At 42.2% G+C, this 21,431-nt stretch overlaps 1 protein-coding gene across 4 annotated transcripts in view; it reads right to left on the reverse strand.

Moving 5' to 3' along the window:
• stk40 (serine/threonine kinase 40) overlaps positions 1-21,431 on the reverse strand; it is an 85,538-nt gene that overhangs the window by 19,382 nt on the left and 44,725 nt on the right. For all 4 annotated transcript variants that reach the window (XM_033045460.1, XM_033045461.1, XM_033045463.1 and 1 more), the window contains 2 exons: positions 14,191-14,306; positions 4,695-4,839 (listed from right to left, as the gene is read on the reverse strand). In XM_033045460.1, coding sequence (XP_032901351.1) covers positions 4,695-4,839; positions 14,191-14,306 — 261 coding nt within the window. The remainder of the gene's footprint in view (positions 1-4,694; positions 4,840-14,190; positions 14,307-21,431) is intronic.

Below are 21,431 nucleotides of genomic sequence, written 5' to 3' on the forward strand. Positions count from 1 at the left end.
CCTTGTTCCCCATGATCAACTCACCTGTTTCTGACTGCAAGGGACCTACATTTGTTTTAACTAATCTCTTTCTTTTCACATATCTATAAAAACTTTTGCAGTCAGTTTTTATGTTCCCTGCCAGTTTTCTTTCATAATCTATTTTTCCTTTCCTAATTAAGCCCTTTGTCCTCCTCTGCTGGTCTCTGAATTTCACTTGCACCCTAACCTGGCACACACTCAGCTGGCAGGTTGCTCAACATGGGAGCTGGCAGCCTGCGGGAGATCACCCACAGGAGCAGCTAGCAACGTATGGGCAAAGGATGCCATCATCAACGTAGAAGTGGCCATCACTGGAAATGGAAAGAGGGAATTCTGTGGGAATACATGAATGAAGTTCCAATACAAGGGCTGGCATCCATTGTCTCTGGCGTAAATTATTTGCCATCCTTCTGGAGTAGATATACCATCCTTCTAAACAGACAAAAAACAATATGGTAGACAAAAATGCTGGAGAAGCTCAACGGGTGAGGCAGCATCTATGGAGCGAAGGAATGGGTGACGTTTCTGGTCGAGACCCTTCTTCAGACTGAAGAAGGGTCTCGACCAGAAAAGTCACCCATTCCTTCGCTCCATAGAGGCTGCCTCACTTGCTGAGTTTCTCCAGCATTTTTGTCTACCTTCGATTGTTCCAGCATCAGCAGTTCCTTCTTAAAAACAATATGGTAGTTAATCACTCCCAACCATTACTTCCAAAAAATGTTGCCATTTTTATCTTAAATAATGAAAGCAGATTTTAAATTTGAGCAGCTTTCTTTGTATTTGACTTGATGTATGTTAGTTTCAAAGCTGAATCATAAACAGAAAGCTGACAATGACTGCTCGAGAGTCCCGCACATGTGAGCCACCAATTCACCAGGACAGCTGCAGTCAGCAACTCAACTCTCAGATAATGCAGCAACTTTGCTCACTTCAACTCCCTCATAATGGCATGTTCAGCAAAAATCCCCACAACATTATAAATCAACATTCCACCTCATTAAAATATTCAAACCATGAGTAAGTTTAATAAAAACAAACATTGAAAAGGGAAGAGTCCAAGTGCTCTGTTCTTGCAAACGATGCTGACTCAGTGGTTGATCAATGGAATGAACAATGTACGCGCTGGTCACACAATAAGTTAAATGGCAATGGGCTGAATCACAGGATCAAGGAACTTTTGTGGACATGCAACCATGTAATATTCAAATGCACCAAAGTACAAACAAATCTCATACTGAAATCACAGAGTCTCTGTTCAGAATGTGCCTGAAATACTACACACAGTTCTGGACAATAATGTACTTCAATTCTGGATATGTCACAATATTTCTCCAGCTCAACCAAACTCTCACATTTTGGTTTGATACCCACAAAAATAATCGCCTCTCATGTCCTCACCTTTGCTTTCAGGTCCAAAGTACAAAAACTCGAACCGTTGTGGCAAACAACCAGTTTACTCATTCACCACCTGTCCTGCCGCAATATTGTTCCAATTGTGTCCCACATTCCAAAGAGGTGCGGCTTGGTTGGTTAAATGGCACTGTAAATCAGCCCCAAGCGAGATGGGTGGCAGAACAGTGGGAGGTGAGAGAAAATAAGTGTCAGGGAAAGAAGCGAGCGAGTAAGAAAGATGCAATTGCTCACAGCTGTAATAGTCTCGAAGGGCCGTAGCCTTCAATGTCATATGGAAATGTGAAGTGAGAAAACTCCCTCTCCAAAGTATTTGAGCACACGCACCAGCTGCAGTTGAGTTGCTGCCTTACAGCGCCAGAGACCCGGGTTCGATTCTGACCACGGGTGCTGTTTGTATGGAGTTTGTACGTTCTCCCCATGACCACGTGGGTTTTCTCCGAGATCTTCGGTTTTCTCCCACACTCCAAAGACGTACAGGTATATAGGTAAATTGGCTTGGAACAAGTGTAAATTGTCCCGAGTATGTGCAGGATATTGTTAACATGCGGGGATCGCTGGTCAGTGTGGGCTCGGTGGGCCAACGGGCCTGAAACTCTAAACTAAACTAATCCCAAATATGTGCTCATCCCTCCTGGAACTATTAATAAAATCAAGTTGCCACCCTTGATAATTCAAAGTCACAAATGGCATACAGTAAAACTGATAGCTAAATCTGTTTTTTCTCCATTCACACAGAACATAGAGATAAATTAGCCATTCAGATCAGAGTTTCCCAACTATTGATATCATTATCAATTTGTAGCAAGAATCATGAACACTAGCTTCAAAATTACCACCGATGTCCTGAATAAATTAATATTGAGCTCCATGTATCCATCACACACACTGCAGCAAGTTCCAGGTGTAAGCCTATGAAACTGAGCAAAGTCTCCCTCAAAATCCACACCACCCCCACTGACTTCATCCCCCAAGTATTTCTGAAATGTAACAATACTCGTCTGACTGCAAGTACCGGATGAGCAGAAATTTCCTCCTACTGAATAAAGAAAAAAGATCTTAACTAAAATTTCCTGCAACTAAATACAGGAAAGTCTTAAAAGCTCCATTGTTTGGAGTTCTGACCACAGACTACTTTTCCGAGCCATTGACACGATCCCTCTCCCTAGTAACTGGCAGAGGCAGAGCACTCTGCCGCCAATGCTCCGAGCTCTGGAATTCCTTCCCCAAACCTCTCTACTCTTTCCATTTTAAAAGTCACTAAGCCACTATCAATTTGAGCAAGATTCTGGTAATCTGTCTTAATACATATCTTCTACTGATATCCAGAGTGAGTAGATACACCCATAACTGTGCAATTTCAGCACACAGGCTGCAGCCTAATAGAGTGGTGGCCATGGAAGTCCTCTGCTGCCATTCGATCTCCTCATGGCAAACCTGCACTGATCTCCCAACTCTTAGTGTGAGAAACACACACACTGGACCCTTGACAAGATAACCTGGCAAAAAATACAGCAGTTACATTGAAAGTAATGGGAGGAAATTTTTTATTTTTTTAAAATCAGCTGCCAGGAACAAAGTGAATGTTTCCATCCAATTTAGTTTAAATGTTTAATTGTGGGTGTCTGAGCATGTTTTTCTGCAACCTTTTTGATAGATCCAGAGTCAACGATATTTGTAAACGTATTTAAAAGACTGACATAGCACTGCACAACTGGAATCTTGAGTAAAACAAAGTGCTGGAATAACTTGCGGGTCAGGTAGCTGGAGGAGGTAGACTGAAGAAGGGTTTCGGCCCGAAACGTTGCCTATTTCCTTCGCTCCATAGATGCTGCTGCACCCGCTGAGTTTCTCCAGCCTTTTTGTGTACCTTCAATTTTCCAGCATCTGCAGTTCCTTCTTAAACAGGTAGCTGGAGGAAATGGATCAACACCCCTCTCCCACCCCTACCCTCCTTTGGAGGGCCCCGACATGACCAGTTGCTTTTCCGTTCCCTCCAAAGATGCTGTCTGAGTCGCGGAGTTATTCCAGCACTTTGTTTATTTAAATAGCAGGATTGAGAGACAGGAAGTTGGAGCTCTGGGCTTGTTCTTGACTCCAAATGCAACCACATGCTCTCATTAGTATACTGGGAGCTGACCTCCCAAAATAAGACGTGGGACCACACGGAAAGAAATCATGGACCAGGGAGTAGATAACCAGCAATCTCAAGGCAGTGGCAGATTTTCCCGAATGTCCCTGTGGCCATCGAACTTTGCCAACACGCATGTGAAGTACCCAATAAAATATTTTACTACATTAACTACTAAGTTATTGTTGGCAGCAGTAAGCATAAGGCAGCACAAGGCCTCTTACAGAAAAAATGTTTTCTCTTCAGTTTTGAAGTGGTATCACAGATATGGTATTTTAAAGCAGAGATATGTAACAGTTCAAGAGTTGAAAATCAGAAAATTACTTTAAATTCAAAGCACAACTGTAGAGAAATTAGTGGATGGAAAGTTTAATATTGATTTGGGAGTGATGTAAGCATTGGAAGGCACTCCTACACAAAGCAGAAGTTGCAAGGGTTATTGAATCATTTAAATTGAATTTCACACAGTGAGCCTTAAGGTCTGTCTTCATTAGTTTACCATAGTGAAACTGCTCTGAGATGATGGGCAGCTGAAGAATAGCACAATGGTACAGTTGATAGAAACTGCCTCCGACTCACAGCACCAGAGACCCGGGTTCAATCCTGATCTCGGGTGCTGTCTCCATGGTGTTTGCAGGTTCTACCTGTGACCACATGGGTTTTCGCCGGGTGCTCCAGTTTCCTCCCACATCCGTGACATGCAGATTTGTAGGTTAATGGGCCTCTGTAAATTGCCCCTAGTGTGTAGGGAATGGGAAAATGTGATAACATAGAACTAGTATGAACGGGTGATCAATGGACTCAGTGGGCCAAAGGGCCTGTTTCCATGCCATATCTCAAAACTAAAGAAGAATTGTCACCTATATTTAAAAGCAAGGATCCAATAGTTATATTTTTGAATTTACCAATACTGATTAATTTTCAATAAATAAGCTGCACAGTTAGAACCAACATTTGAATGCCTTGGTAAATATAAAGAAATACAGTGAAAGATCTCAACACTATTTCCAACCTTTCCATGATTAATTGATAGCCAAGGAGTCAAAACGGCTAGAATTAAACACAATACAAACACAAGTCTAAAAACAAATGTTAAGGCAAGGATGAATCTGCAAAAGAAACACAAACTTACTCAGGGATGGTGTATTCTGCTGCTTTGATTTTCCTGAAAAGCTCCTGAGGTATGCTGTCATAAAATGGGAACTGCCCATAAAGCATTGTGAAGAGCACCACACCTAATGCCCACATGTCACTTGGTTTGCCCCTATACGGCCGGCCTGGAAAACAAAACACATTCTATTTTAGCCATTGTTTCAAATGGTTTAAAAGCTGACTGATTATACCAATATATTAAAAGAGTTCCTGCTTAATCAACCTAGGGATTCAGATTGACAAGATTTCTGCCATTGCAATTCTAGCATTTGAGGTTGCAAAAGGCAGAGAACAATTTTCCAAAAGATAATAAAAAGGAATGGAAGATGCTGACCCCAACCAGAAATGTCACCTATTTATATTCCCAAGATGCTGCCTGACCCATTGAGTTACTCCAGCAGTGTCCATTTTTCTAGACGTTTTGGCTTCCATCTCTGAAACATCTTCAATTCCACCTCATCTCAGATTTGTCCAATAAAATCATTGCAGCCACAAACATATCTCATCAGCTCTCAGCGCAAAGCTCAGTATAAAATTCCACACTATTCACTGCATTGTGAACTATCCTTAGTTATACAGCTTGAATTTAGTGCTACAAGAAAATATATATGCCATACACTGACACAATATTTACATGTTCACTGTACTTTATTACAATATCAAATAGTTTCAAAGTACTTCACACTTTATTCAGGAATATATGGAAGAAAATACTGCATTTCCCCAACGTTGGACAATCACACTCATAAGCAACGTTGTCAGAATAGTTTTGTTGTTTAGGCAAAGAGCCAAAGCCAACGTGCAAGAAACCAGTGAAGCTGGAAACTGGACAAATCACTTTGCGGTCACATAGCCTCAAACTATAGAACAGCAGGTTGACAGGTGCAAGGTATCCCAGAATTTTAAAGACCTGGGAAAAAAGTCTGAGCTGACGTTATAAGTCTTGGTTAACAGATGAGTAAATAGTAATAGAGCAAGTAGGACTGCATTTTTCATCTTGTGTGTAACAAGTTAATACTGTAAACAATTGTGAAACTTAAGGCAAGGCATCAAAGGTGAACAATCAGCCCAAAAAACAAAAGCTATTCAGGCAAATCTAAATTTCAAACTAAGTCCATAAACTTACAAATGTAAACTTTTAAAATGTCAGTGCAATGAAGACTTCTGTTGCTTCTAAACTTACAACTAGCCATTTTCAGAACATCGCAATCCTCTGGATGCAGAAACATTTCAATGCCAACTTTCTACACATCACTTCAAATTAATGTTGTATGGTTACAGGCCCTGCAGTTAATATACATTGGTCCTCCCTATTACACTATTTCAACATCTCGATTTTATAAATCTTGAAGCTCCCTAACATTTTACTGTTTCAAAGGAAAAAACAACCCAACCTCAAAATTACTGCATAACCTAACCTCTGTTTTTATGAACACATTATATACCCGTCTTGTTTCTTTAGTGATCTGTGGATCTGTGCTTCAGGTTCTGTCCAATCCTCAACTCTTGGCTTCCTACCATTTGTTGTATATTACTACCATTTACTGTGCATTCCCACCATTTATCTACATTGCAGTATAGTGGTGATATAAAGGAGGAATATCAACAAAAGTCACACAAGTGAAAGTTGAAAAGTCTAAATAACCTGCCACATTAATACCCGAGTACTTCATGGGCACGTCTCACACACACACACACACACACTTAAACCAAACAAAAGTATAATAAAAAATAATTGGCATTTGAGATTGCCCTCCTGAGATGCACACCAGTCTTAAGGAGCCAGTCTTCAACCAATTCAATACACGGTTAAGGCAGCTTAAAATTGGGCCTTCATAAGGCTCTGTTGATCATTAGTAACAGAAATATTTGATACCTGTAATCTCATGGCCTGGGAGATCCTTCAGTTACTATTATAATCAAGTTAGGGGACAGATGTTGATTTAGTGAACTCTGCAGAATAGCATGGCCAAGTACCATCAGGTATATTTAAAAGTGCCAAATGGTAAAGTTGCAACACTGGACTACATGTACACTGAGCAGCACACAAGAAGCTAAACGATCCCACAAACAACTCAGATCAAAGGTCTCAAATAGAATAGAATAGAAATAATTTTATTGCCACACAACCAAGGTCGGTGGTATTTGGGTTGTAACATCTAGACATGAACGGTCGTGGACAATTAAACAGCTAAACTGCAGGTGGGGTGCAAAGCAAATCCCATCTACAACGATGGTGTGGAATGGTACATGTTGCGAAGACAAGGTTTAAGCACTCTCCATCATTTTCAATGAGCTAACTTGGTGATTCAGCTCTACACCCACTTGAAACACACACCATTAAGGCGAAAGTCTTCAATCAATTCAATTTACTCCACGTGCTCTACTGAAATACCTAACACTGGATACAGCAGAGGATGAGACTAAACAATATCTCGACTGTCATATTGAAAATCTGCACTCTAACATTTCTAGTACCACAGAAGCATCTAACTAATAATGTTGAAATTGCCCAAGGCGGGCCCAATCGCAAAGAGTTGGGGAAATTTAACCCAATTCAGTTGCCAGTTCAGAGTACTTGGTCTTTTTCCTCTCATAAGCTTCTTCAACACCATCTTCCCATGAAACTGTCAATTCCACAACGTATGCCAACTTGGCTGTTGTGGACCACATCACCATGTCTGGCCGGAGTGTTGTAGCCACAATGTCTGGGGGAAACACAAGCTTTTTTTCCAAGTCCACTTTCATTGTCCAATCCCGAGCAGGCTGCAGGTTGCTTGCATCCTTTGATGTTATCTGGTGCTGTGAAGGTTGGCCTGTTGGTACAAATGTTGTGAAGTGGACATTTCCTGCTGATGTTTGTGGGGAAGCATTTGTGATCGTTCGCCTCTGTTCCAGGATTGATGCCAGCTGTCTGAGAACTTGGTTATGCCCTCTGCTGAGACTCATAGAGCATCCTGTTAAAATGTGCCTTAGTGACGCAGGTGCTTGGCAAAGGGAGCAAGCGGGGTCTTCTCCGAACCACTGCTTCAGGTTCTGGGGTGATGGTAGAACATCATAAGTGGCTCTGATGACAAAACTTAGCCGAGATCCTACCATTTGCCAAATGTCACGCCAGCTGAGTTTCCTCTTTTCCAGGCTCTCCCAATTAGTCCATTGGCCTTGCTTGGCCTTGGCGTGTCGCCCTGCCACCTCCATTCTTCTCACCTCCTCCACCACGAGCCGTCTCTTCTGCACTGATGTTGCTTCGTGCCATTGAGGAGCTTTTGGGACGAGCCCGAGCCCGGCTCTCCCATGTTGGACTTGGCCAACCACAACCACAAGATGGGGTCGACTTCCTCCCCATTGCCACACTGGGGGCCGCTGTTCGAATAACAGTATCTTCAGATTCAGTGAGGGTCATGACCAACTTTGCTTTAGTGCATTTGAACTCGTCCACAGGTCCTGCAATGGGTAATTCCAATTTTCCCGTCCCGTACAGTCTGACAGCACTTAAGCATCGTGGAAGTCCAAGCCACTGTTTCACATGTGTGCTGATCATTCTTTCCAGCTTTTCCACTTTGTTGATGTGGATTCCATGTTTCAATGTTATAACAAGCTGATCCCTGTGACAATCCACTAGCCACAAGCCTCCGATCAGACAAACCCTCTTTAACTACCCTCCGACTCCTTCCTCCAAGTCAATTTTGAATCCAATTGGCTAGCTCAACTTGGATTCAATGTCCTCTAACTTGCCAGACTTGCTTACCATATGGGACATTGTCAAAGGCCTTGCTAAAGTCCATATAGCCAACGTCCATTACCTTGCCCCCATTGTGTCCTATCGGACCTCCGCAAAAAACTCTAGATGTGTGAAAAATGATTTGCCACGTAAAGCAACGATAACTATGCCTAATCATTCTGTGCCTGTCCAAATGCTAGTAGATCCTACCCCTCAGAACCCCCTCCAACAACCTTTCTACCGCTGACAACGAGCCTGCCGACCAACCTGCAGTTCCCTGGCTTGTCCTTGCTGCCCTTCTTAACCAACAGTGCAACACTGGCCAAACTCCAGACTTCCAGACCTGCATTTGTGGTTAAAGATGATGCAAAGATATGGTTAAAGATCTCTGCAAGACCTCGCCATTTTCTCCCAGGCTTCCCAAAGGGTCAGAGGTTACACTTGGTCAGGCCCTGTGGATTTATCCAACTCGATATGCTTTAAAATCACAATTACCACCTCTTTGGTAACTCATATGATCTAAGACATTACAACTCCCGTGCCTTAATTCCTTATCTTCCATGATCTTCTTTATAAAAACAGATGAGAAGTATTCATTTCATATACCCCTACATCTTGTGGCTTCACACAAAGATGGCCATGCTGATCTTTAAAGGGAGTTATTCTTTCCATAGCCACCCTTTTACTCTTAATATGCCTATAGAATCTATTTGAACATAATGCCAGCTATTTAATTTCCACTTTTTGCCCTCCTGATTACCTTCTTAAGTGTACTCCTACACTTCTTATACTTGTGAAGGATTCTCTCTCTCTGTTACTTGACCAGAGCCTCAACATCAATCAATCACCAGGGTTCTCTAAACTTACCAGCCTTGCGCTTCACCCTGACAGGAACCTGCTGCCCCTTCACTCTTATTACCTCACTTTTGAAAGCCTCCCACTTGCCAACCATCCCCTTACCTGCAAACGCTCTCCCAATCCACCTCTACAAGTTCCCACTTAATGCCTCAAAAAATCAGGCCCAATTTAGTGCCAACTTGTGAGCCAGTCTTATCCTCCACAACTACTTTGAAATTAATAGAATTATGGTCACTGGACGGACAATGGCGGTTCATTGTTGAGGCTCGCCACTACTTCAAGGGTGAATTGAGATAGGCAAAATATCCTTGCTTTCCTGAGGTGACCAGTTCTGAAAAAACTTATTGAAGGGAACAATATTTAAGATTTACATAAAGCATTAGGCATTTAAATCAAAGCTTCCATTGAGAGATTTTGTTTGTGTCCAATAGGGAAAGATTCTCATGTCTGGCAAGAATTTTTAAGTGGCAACGCTTATTGTTTTTGATGGAAACTGCAGTGTCTCATTCATTCCACTATTACCCCATCTTCTATGGGTATATTCTCAATCCAAGCCATGACCATGGATCACATTTACCATAATCTTCCAGGAAAGCCTACCATAGGGAACTTGATTAAATGCCTTCTTAAAAAGATAGTCATTAAATGCTGGAGTAACTCAGCGGGTCAGACAGCATCTCTAGAGAAAAGGAATAGGTGATCTTTCGGGTCGAGACCCTTCTTCAGACTGAGGGTCAAGGGAGAGGGAAACTAGAAGTGTGTAAAGGTACAAAGAACAAATTAATGAAAGGCATGAAAAGAACAAATCAAAGCCAGGGAAGATGATCAAGGAGCCCACAATGGTCGGAGCAATTCATAGTACTCTGGAAGTGAAAATCCATGAGGCATATCATAATCAGCTTCAAGATCCACATGCTTCAAAGCTTCACTTCTTGATGTGGGAAGTTTGAATCAAGATGTTGAAAATTGGGCTGTAAAAATCATGGGAGGGGAAAATGGATATTGGTTCTTGGGCAAGATGGAAAAGTGAGGTTAGGCGACAGGCAGGAGAAGGAAAAATATTCAGCTGGATTAATAAATAAGTTATAATAACATTGATGAGCCATGACGTAATTCAAATTAAAGGAGGGAAATAAATATTGGGGCCAGAGGTCACTTAACTATCTTCATAAGCTTTCACTAAAGATGGCGAAAAAGGAGAGAAAAGTGCCGGAAGGCAAAGAAACTTGGATGTCTTGAAGCAATCTGCACATACAGTGGAAAGGCTGCAATATCAGCTTAATATTGAACTGAAACAACTTGAGAGGTCAAGTCTTTGCTTTAACAGGAAAATTTATCCTTGAAAAACCAGGGCAGGAATAAATTACTGCAATTTACCAATGCTATTTATGATGCAAATTAATTCCAAAAATGATGGGAGCTGAGGGTTTTGTGGTTTATATGGCCCCAATCATCAGCATGAGATAGCACGTGAATCACAACTCATTTCTGGAGTTAAAGAGAAATAAAACAGGAACATCAAAACAGGGTAACTTGTCGTGTGAATATGTATTTCACAACTTCAAATTTCACTGAATAGAAGGAAGGGCAACACACCGCACTATGGGTGAAGATTATCCCTCATCTGGTATTAATGTTAGTTTCAGTTCAAAGTAGCCATTCAAGAGAACAAACACAATTGATACCTCTGCATATTGCACTCATGGTGGAGAGAAATAACAAGTGAACCCAGTGGAAGCTGGAGAATGCTTGTATCCCAAAGATTAGCCCACATCTAGGAGGTAAATCAAAGTTGGAAATAACAGAACACTGCAGATGCTAGTTTACAAAGGAAAGACAAAATGCTGGAGGAACTCAGTGAGCCAGGCAGCATCCCTGGAGAACGGGACCCGAAACATCACCTATCCATGTTCTCCAGGGATACTGCTCGACCCACTGAGTTAAGTCAGCATTTTGCATCTTTCCTTGAAAATGTTGAATATCATTGTACCTTAACTGGTACATGTGACAATAAAAGACCTTTGACACCTTTGGAATAACATTCCTTTTCCCCAGGGAAGCTAGCCAGAGGTGTAATAGAAGATAAATTCAGGGAGCACACAGTTCATGTAGAGCATTTACAAAGGAGACGAGTTAACCATTCATGCACAGCAACTTCTAGAAATATAAAGCTGCAAATTCCTTGCTTCATTATGGTCTCTGGAGTGGCTGTGGACCTCCGGTAATAAGCCTTGTTTTTTGCAGCACTGCCACAAAAATTAGCCTGTTCTTTTTAACCAGAGGAGCAAAACTTGATCCGTAGCTTACAGACGGTCCATTTGTTTGCCAATGGAATCCAATAATTAGGACTAACCTTCACTCCAGCCCATAAGCATGACATCCTAACTTGTATCTTAGCTGATATCAATTAAGCACAGAGATCAAGACTGAATCGGGAGTTTACAGGGTTTTTAACTTCAAAAGTATTTATCTACCCAGAAGATGCACATTAAGTTAGAAAGTTATTTTCTAACCATGTCATAAACATTTGCTAATTCAATATTTTGTCAAAATGCACAAGGGGTTGGGGGCAGAGGGAGAGAGAGGGGAGAAGAGAACACTTAGTAGCTTTGTCATGTCAGAACTGCAGGGAACCTTCTTCAGCTACATGTTTATGCTCTGTGTCAGTTAATTTTGGTTAAGTCCTAAGAAGGAAAGTCCCAAATCAAAACAGTGCAGATTTTTGTTTAAGGGTTTTGATGAAATATCATCAACTCAATCTGTAACAGTTTCTCTCCACAGATGTTGTCTAACCTGCTGAATATTTCCTGCACTTTATGTGGAATGATTAATAGAGATCAAAGAGTATTTCCACATGCTTGCATACCACTGAGTAAGTGACTTGGATTATTCAGAGTTTGCTACATTCCAGCTTCCAAGGATAAATAACTAAACTGGTTCCAGTTTGACTATTGTGATCATTAGCCTAGATCTTTTCTATAACCAACATTCAGTAGGTTCTATACTTCAATGAAATTTTCCATCATAAATCAAGAGACCAGGTTGGGAAATCAAGGTCTATTTTGCAACCATGTAACTGAACCAAGACTGATGAGAAAAACAACCAGTGAGCAATGTGCAAGGTGCTCATGCTGCACATTTTCCATCACAGTTCTCGCTCTGACAATCAAGAACAGATATCAGGAAGTATAACAGCATAAACAGCACATTTCCACAAATCACTTCTGTTGAGAGGGATAGTTGTGTTTTTTTGGGGGTTTTTAAAAGCTTCTTCATGTCATACATTTTAATTGCAGAATCAAAGTACAAAAAATAAATTACAAAGTACTCAAGGTGTTTCTATGGCTGGCTCAGCCAACCTAGACAATAGTGTCCTACAAGACATGGAAATATAGGGGACCCTGTTCTGTGCCACTGAAGTTGAGGGAGTTTTTTTGTTGTTGGAGATTGTTACTGGCCAATTTCTTTTTATTTTTCTGCAGATGTTGACATGGTAGATTTCAGAATCTGAATTTCAAGGAATCATAAGTAATCGCACTTGCATAGAACAGTTACAGCACAGGAAGTGGTTATTCATCACATTGTATCTGTGCCATCTCTCCATTAAAGCAATTTAACTGTTCCATCTCTTGAACATTACTCTGTTCTGCGGAAAATACTACAAAAAGTTGTGACCACTGCCCAGTCCATCACCGGCCTTGACATCCCCACTGTCGAAGGGATCTATCGTAGTCACTGCCTCAAAAAGGCAGCCAAAACCATCAAGGACCCACACCATCCTGGCTACACACTGCCATCAGGAAGAAGGTACAGGAGCCTGAAGATTGTAACGTCCAGGTTCAAGAACAGCTTCTTCCCCACAGCCATCAGGCTATTAAACACAACGAATAAGCTATGAGCTCTGAACTGCAAAAGACTATATTATTATTTGTTATTTGCTCTATCTTTGTTATTTTTTCTTTCTCTTCTCGTTATGTACAATGTTTACATATTCTGTTGTGCTGCAGCTAGTATGAGTTTCATTGTCCCGTCCGGGACATATGACAGTAAAACACTCTTGACTCTTTAATTTATTTCACCAGAAACTCATCCAATTCCCTCTTGGATGCCAAAATGGCAGCCGCCATGTCTCCAGCCAACCTGCACACAGTGCAATCCATATTCCAAACAATGTAAAATGTTTTTTTCCTTTTGTCATGACTTTCTTTCACTTTATTTTGTACCCGTGACTTCATCTGCTCGAAGACTCCAAAGAGAACAGCCTCCCACCATTCATTGTTCAGAATCATAATTTTATATACATTTATTAAATCTCTCCTCAGCCATTACTCACTCCAAAGAAAACAGTCCCCTTCCGACTAATCTATCCTTCCGACTAACGACCATCCCTCATTTAGGAATTATTGTCATAAGATCTTAAGCATTCAAGACACTGAAAGATTTCAGAAAGAGCTGAACAAAATGGACAATGCAAGAACACAAGAGTAGAGAAACTAGAAGTGTTCCTGTCTCACAATTATGTGCTCAGCAAGAACACAGTTAGCCTTAGTGATCTAGGAGAATCAAGAACCATAGGTTTAAGGTGAAGGGGAAAAGAGTTAATAGGAATGAGGGGTAACTTTTTCACAGTGGTGAAAGGGTGGTGGATGTATGAATCAAGCTGCCAGGGGAGGTAGTTGAAGCAGGAACTATTCCAACATTTAAGAAACAGTTAGATAGGTACATGGACAGGTTTGGAGGGATATGGACTAAATGTGGGCAGGTGGGACGAGTGTAGCTGGGACATGTTGGCGGTGTTGGCAAGTTGGGCCGATTGGCCTGTTTCCACACTGTATCACTCTATGATTTCACCCATTCCCTCGTCAACAGTCTGAAATAATCAGAATTGGGCGCTCACCACTCAATACATCAGGGCTGATGTAGGCAGGACTCCCTCGCTGATCTTTGAGTAAATCATCCTCACTAACTAGATGCTTTCCAAGACAGAAGTTTGTGATGGTGATTCTATGGGTCCTGCAAGCAAGAACAAAACAAATTAGTGTGCATATCAATACTCGTCAGGCATTTTGGGTTGAGAAAAAGGGCAGTAAAAAAATGTTACATATTAAAAGTTGCTACATAGGTACAATTAACCCATTAATTTCTAACTAGAATTTTAATTCAGTAAACTAGGTAAACAGTAAACAATGTAACAAAGCAACTGCTGATAGAGAAGCTGCTTCCAATTATATTATGCACATATTTGCCCTTGTTTCTGGAGAACACAAGTTAAGAATTTCAAAGTTGAGAAGTTGCTGAATTGATGTAGTATTATTAAGTAGTATTAATAATACTACTTTCAGTTAGAGCCAACACCCTCCCATAAGTGTCCAAAAACAACAACTTTCCTCTGAAAAGACTGGTTTCTATTTCTTGTCCATTTCCTTCCTCAGATACTGCTTGGCCCATAAAGTTCCATCAGCAGTTTGTTTTTAACACAGCAAAAGCTGAAAAGCCCATTTGCTCGACAAATTTGCTGAGATTCTTTGAAGTAAATAGCAGAACAGACAAAGGAGAGTTAGTAGATGCTGTTTACTTAGATTTTCCGAAAGCCTTCGATAAGGTGCCACATGTTAGGCTGCTTAGGAAGAGGAGAGCCCACGGTATCAAAGGGCAAATACTAGCATGGATAGCAGGTTGGCTGGATGACAGAAGGCAAAGAGTGGCAATAAAGGGGGCTTTTTCTGGTTGGCTGCCAGTAACTAGTGGAGTTCCGCAAGGGTCAGTGCTGGGGCCGCTACTCTTCACGTTGTATATTAATGTTTTGGATGAGGGGTGGCAAGGCTTTGTGGCAAAGTGTGCGGTTGATACGAAAATAGGTGGAGGGGCAGGTAGTGTAGAGAAAGCAGTGACTCTGCAGAAGGACAGGTTGGCAGCGTGGGCAGCGAAGAGGCAGATGGAATATAGTGTAGCTAAGTGTGGAGTCATGCATTTTGGTAATAGGAATAAAGGTGTAGACTATTTTCCGAATGGGTTGAGAATCCAGAAGTCGGAGGTGCAAAGGGACTTGCGAGAACTGGTGCAGGATTCCCAAAATGTTAATCTGCAAGTCGAATCGGTTGTAAAGAAAGCAAACTCATTGCTAGCATTTATTTCAGGAGGGCTTGTATACAAAAATAGCGATTTAATGTTGAGGCGATGGTAAGGCCGCATTTGGAATATTGTGAGCAATTTTGGGCACCACATCAGAGGAAGGATGTGCTGGCTCTGGAGAGGGTCCAGAGGAGGTTTATAAGAATGATCCCAGGAATTAGTAGGTTAGCCTATGATGAATGTTTGTCAGCACTGGGCATGTATTCGCTGGAGTTTACATGAATGGGGGGGGGTCCTCATGAAACATACAGAATAGTGAAAGGGTTGGATAGAGTGGATGTGGAGATGTTTCCACTAGTGGGAGAGTCTAGGATTAGAGGGCATAGCCTCTGAATTAAAGGAAGCTAGTATTCTTTTAGGAAGGAGATGAGGAAACATTTATTGTGTCAGAATGTGGGGAATCTGTGGAATTATTTGCCACATAAGGCTGTGGAGGCCAAGTCAGTGAATGTTTTTAAGGTAGAGATAGGTAGATTCTTGATTAGTTCAGGTGTCAGAAGTTATGGCACCTGAGGCACCTAAGGCAGGAGAATGGAGTGAGGAGGGAGAGGGTGGGTCACAAAGTGATACAAGATCCCGGGTGTCATAGCAGGAAGGAGGATTTTGAACTAAAGGACTCTTTAGAATTAACAGTGGCTCATTTAGGTAGATAATAGACAATAGGTGCAGGAGTAGGCCATTCGGCCCTTCGAGCCAGCACCGCCATTCAATGTGATCATGGCTGATCATCCCCAATCAGTACCCCGTTCCTACCTTCTCCCCATATCCCCTGACTCCGCTATTTATAAGAGCCCTATCTAGCTCTCTCTTGAAAGCATCCAGAGAACCTGCCTCCACCGCCCTCCGAGGCAGAGAATTCCACAGACTCACCACTGTGAGAAAAAGTGTTTCTTCGTCTCTGTTCTAAATGGCTTACTACTTATTCTTAAACTGTGGCCCCTGGTTCCGGACTCCCCCCACATCGGGAACATGTTTCCTGCCTCTAGCGTGTCCAAACCCTAAACAATCTTATATGTTTGAATGAGAATCCCTCTCATCCTTCTAAACTCCAAAGTCTACAAGCCCAGCTGCTCCATTCTCTCAGAGGAGAGGTAATATTTTATCCTTCAATGGATGTCTTTAGAAAGCTCTTCCTCAAAAATTACCTTTTAAAATAATTTTTAAGGCAGCGATATTTCGATTATTGACAAGTAAACAGGCAAAATGTTTAGCACGGGTAAGCGGGTACATGGAGTTGAGATGCAATTGGATCAGCCATCAGAAGGCTCTTGGTTCCAAAGGCCTGCCTCTTTGTCCTATTTCGTATTATCAAATCCAAGTGATAGCAGTAGCTTTGAGTGAATAGGTGGCGGTGGGGAGAACAAGATGTAGTTACTGGTGTTCAGAAGATGGAGATTTAAAACCGTGTTTAAAGCAGCTCGCAATGTTGGGTGTCTGGGTGGCCGATGAATAAGAATGAAAGATACTGTTACTGGAAATATGGACGCCATCTCATTCTTATAATTTCTTGGAGCATTTTCCATCATTTACACGGTGCCAATATCGGGATCATTATCTTTAAATGAAAACAATGCTGGGAAAATACTGCACATCAATAAAATATTTGACAATGCAAAAATCTGGTTCTCTTTTGCAGGCGTTGTTTGATTTGCAACGGGTTCCAGAATTTTCTGTTTCCATTTTGCATTTCCTGCATTTGCCTACAAATTTTTTCATCTTTAGAAATAGCTATAATTTCACCAAAATGAGAACAAATATCTCCAAAGCCTTTCCTCCGTGACCCCCTTTTTGTGCAGCTTGGTCACAAACTATTTTTTCTTCATGAACTGTTACTCAAGTTCCAACAGATCTTCCTTTGGTACGGGAGTCCAGTAACATTTTCCTGGTCTATTTCTTCATATAGACCAAAGATCACTCCATCTCTCGCCCTCACTTTGGGAAATCTGACCACTTGGCTGTGCTCCTTCTTGGTTTGGGCACAGACTGAAGAGCAGAGCTCCAGCGGTGAAGACCATGTCAGGAAAGGCAGTGGAAAAACTGCGATTACTTTAGAATTGGAAGACTGGGTGATGTTCCAGGAGGCGGCCACTGACATCAACAAATACACCACGGTTGTCTCCGACTTCGCGGGGAAGTGTGTGGTAAAGTGTTCCCACCAAATCAATGAGTGTTCCCCAACCAGAAATCTTGGATGAACTACGAAGTTGGCAATCTTCTAAAGACCAGATTTTGGGCATTGAAGTCTGGCTACTCAGGTTCATACAGGAAGTTCAAGTACTGCCTCTGTAAATCTATCAGAAAGGCAAAAATACATTTTTGCTCGAAATTGGAGGATGAGACAGATGTTCGGCAGCCGTGGTGGAGCTTGCATGCCATCACTTCCTCCAACTGGAAACCGCATGGTGAAAGTGAGGCATCACTCCTGATGAACTCAATGCATTCTATGACACTCCGAAAGGATAAACACTAATGTGGCTTCTCGGGCCCCATAGCATGGTAATCTCAGTCAGCAAAGCCGACATATGAAGATCTTCATGTGAGCGAATCCGCAGAAAGTGCCTGGACCTGATGATGTACCTGGCCGCATTCTCAATTCCTGCATGAACGACCTAGCGAGAGTTTTTGCAGACATCTTCAACCTCTATTGAGGTCTGAGATCAGTAATACTGGTGCCCAAGAATAACAAGGTGACATGCCACAATGACTATCAACTGGTGGCATTGACATCTGTGGTGACAAAATGCTTTGAGGCTCATTAATGGCATATATCAGCTCCTAGCTTAGCAAGAACTTGGACCACTTAGACAATATGAACACTTACATCTGGCTCTTGTTTATTGATAACAGCTCGGCAATCAACACCATCACTCCCTCCAAACCTGTTATAAAGCTCAGAACTGGGTGTCTGCGCATCCCAATGCAGTTGGATCGTTGACTTCCCCATCAACAGACCACAATTGGTATGAATTTGCAACACTTCCTCCTCAATCACCATTGCACGGGAGCACCTCAAGGCAGCATCATCAAAGACCCACACCAACCCAGCCACGCTCTAATTTCACTCCGACCATGGGGACGTGGTATTGGAGTCTGAAAACCGTAACCTCCAGATACAAGACCAGCTTCTTCCCAACACCATCCGGCTCAACAACACTACAAACTATGAACTGTCTCAGTCGCACTACAGATTCAGGCTTTTGGCACGAATACTGGGAATTTAAATTCTTTGTTTATTATATTATGAGTACTGTTTGCAGGTCTGTTATGCCGCTGCAAGAAATAATTTTATTGTTCCCTTATCTGTACATGTTAACAATTAAACACTCCTGACTCATACCCAACAACATCTGCCAACCCGACAATTGGTTTTCTAAAATGTTTCCAATTCATAAACATAGGAGCCATGTATGTACACACTGCCCAAAATGTCCTTCATATACTATTTAATGTTGCATTGATCGCTTTATTCTAAGAGGCATTATATAGTTATATGGCTTTCATATTATACCTCATCCAAATTTCTGAAATGCTGTTTGACTCAAAAATGACACATCAAGGGTTGCAAGTCCCAAATGCAGAAACAGTATCCTGGTCCCTGAGTGTAACAATGAAGTGTTGCAAGTAAAAATGCTGGGTTGATGTTGGCTGAAACTTCCTTGATGTTAACTTTATGTCCAGGAGTACGGTCAATGGAGGAGGGTCCTTACCCACGTTAAACTTTACACAATATTGTTCAATAAAAAGAAACAACATAATGTGACCTTGGAAGAGCTGTGACACACCAGGATTTTTGATAGATTGCCAGGTCATTAAAGAATGGTCATTAAATCTATCCTGCAACTCAGCAGATTCGCCAAATAAAAGATTAATAGCGATTCAACTTCAGTCATTATCTCCAAGCAGAAAAACAAGGTGATGTTTAACTGACTTGAAGCCTTGAGCAGCTTTGACATACTTTGTGATGAACAATGGTGAGGACATCCTCCCATCAGCAGGGGCGCAGTGGTTGAGTTGCTGCCTGACCGAACCAGAGACCAGGGTTCGATCGCGACTATCCCGATCCAAGTGTTGTCAGTACGGAGTTTGTACGTTCTCCCTGTAGCTGCATGGGTTTTCTCCGGGTGCTCCGGTTTCCTCCCACACTACAAAGATGTACAGGTTTGTAGGTTATTTGGCTTTGGTAGAAAAATTGTAAATTGTCCCCAGTGTGTAAGACAGTGCTAGAGCGTAGGGGGGGATCGCTGATCGACGTGGACTCAGTGGGTCGAAGGGCCTGTTTCCACAATGTATCTCTAAAAGTCTAAAAGTCAAAAGAGCCCCAGCTCATTTACATCTAATGTTTCAGAGAATATTTTCTGCCACCATATTCCTTGTATTCACTGCCTCCCTGCAAGGTGATTATGCAGGTTTCTCATTCTCCAAAGATATTAAAAATGAGCCACGGCTGGCCTCGAAGATTCCAGGATTTACAGCAGATTCATCACCCTACTCCTTGTCCTGCCAAAATGATCACTCATTTTCCTGGACCATTATCAAACTCAGCATGTGTCCCTAATCTTCTCATTACACACTTAACACTTTCCCCATTCTTTCCATTACAATCTGATGTAACATATAATCCACCTCCAGCTGCAAAAGTTTGGGTAGTACATTTATTTCATCTACATTAAAGATTGTTCATTGATACAGGAGGATTTAATTAATGGCCAATGTCCAAACATTCACCTTTTTTAACTTTCATTAAATGTATACACTTTACTAATAGATATAGCTTGCTATAATTGCTTGGGGGACATGTAATATTTAGTACTGCTAGACAACTTTCACACAATTCAATTCAATTCAATTCAATTCAATTTATTGTCATTTGGACCCCTTGAGGTCCAAACGAAATGCCGTTTCTGCAGCCATACATTACAAACAAATAGACCCAAGACACAACATAATTTACATAAACATCCATCACATTGCTGTGATGGAAGGCCAAAAAATCTTATCTCTCCACTGCACTCTCCCCCCCGATGTCAGAGTCAAAGTCAAAGTCAAAGCCCCCGGCGGGCGATGGCGAATTGTCCCGTGGCCATTAAGCCACGCCGGGTAATGCAAGGTCGCGCACCGGGTCTTGGTGTTAGAGCCCCCCGGCGCGCGCTCGCAGAGTCCCGCCGCCATTCCAAGCCGCGCGGGGCGGTGCTGTAAGGCCCCGCTCCAGGAGCTCTTTAACCCCGCAACTCGGGCGGGAGAAGTCGCCGTTGCGGAAGCCCCGAAAAGCGGTCTCCCAGCAGGGACCCACGGGCTCCCGGTGCCGTCCGCCAAACCCGCAGTTGCAGCCACCGAATCTCCGGGGGTCGGGTCGCAGCAGCGTCCACCACAGCTCCACCCGCTCTGGACTCGGCCAGCTCCGCGACGGTGAGGTGAGTAGGCGGCACCAGAGTCCCCGGTCTTCCTGTTGGAGGCCGTTCCTCGTTGCAGCCCCAACGACAACGGAGACCCGACAAAGAAAAGGTCGGGTCTCCCGTGCAGGGAGAGATTTAAAAGTTACCCCCAACCCCCCCACACACATACCCCAACAAAAATAACAAAAACTACATAAAAACATAGACATAAAATAATAAAAACGCAGACGGACTGCAGAGGCCACTGCTGACGAGAGCCGCGCCGCCTACCGGAATTTTGCACAAAATAGTGCCATATGACAACAACAATCTCCATGATGGCAATATGTCCTGGAATTGCAACTTGAGCACGTACAAATGGCATTGGAATTTTAGTGAAAATTAAACTTTTTAAGTGAAGGAATTACAGGAATGCATTGATTAGGACCATTCCCCAATTAACATGTTTCAGTAAGGAGGGATAAAGATGGCAAAGTAAGGATACCTTGAATGACCAAATATGTTGTAAATTTGGTCGAAATGAAAAGGGAAGTCATGCACGATTTAAGAAGTTGGTATCAGACATGGCCTTTGAGTAATATATAGAAAAGAGGAAAGAACTCAAGTGAGCGAT

Source organism: Amblyraja radiata, chromosome 27 (assembly GCF_010909765.2).
Source record: "Amblyraja radiata isolate CabotCenter1 chromosome 27, sAmbRad1.1.pri, whole genome shotgun sequence".
Taxonomy (NCBI): domain Eukaryota; kingdom Metazoa; phylum Chordata; class Chondrichthyes; order Rajiformes; family Rajidae; genus Amblyraja; species Amblyraja radiata.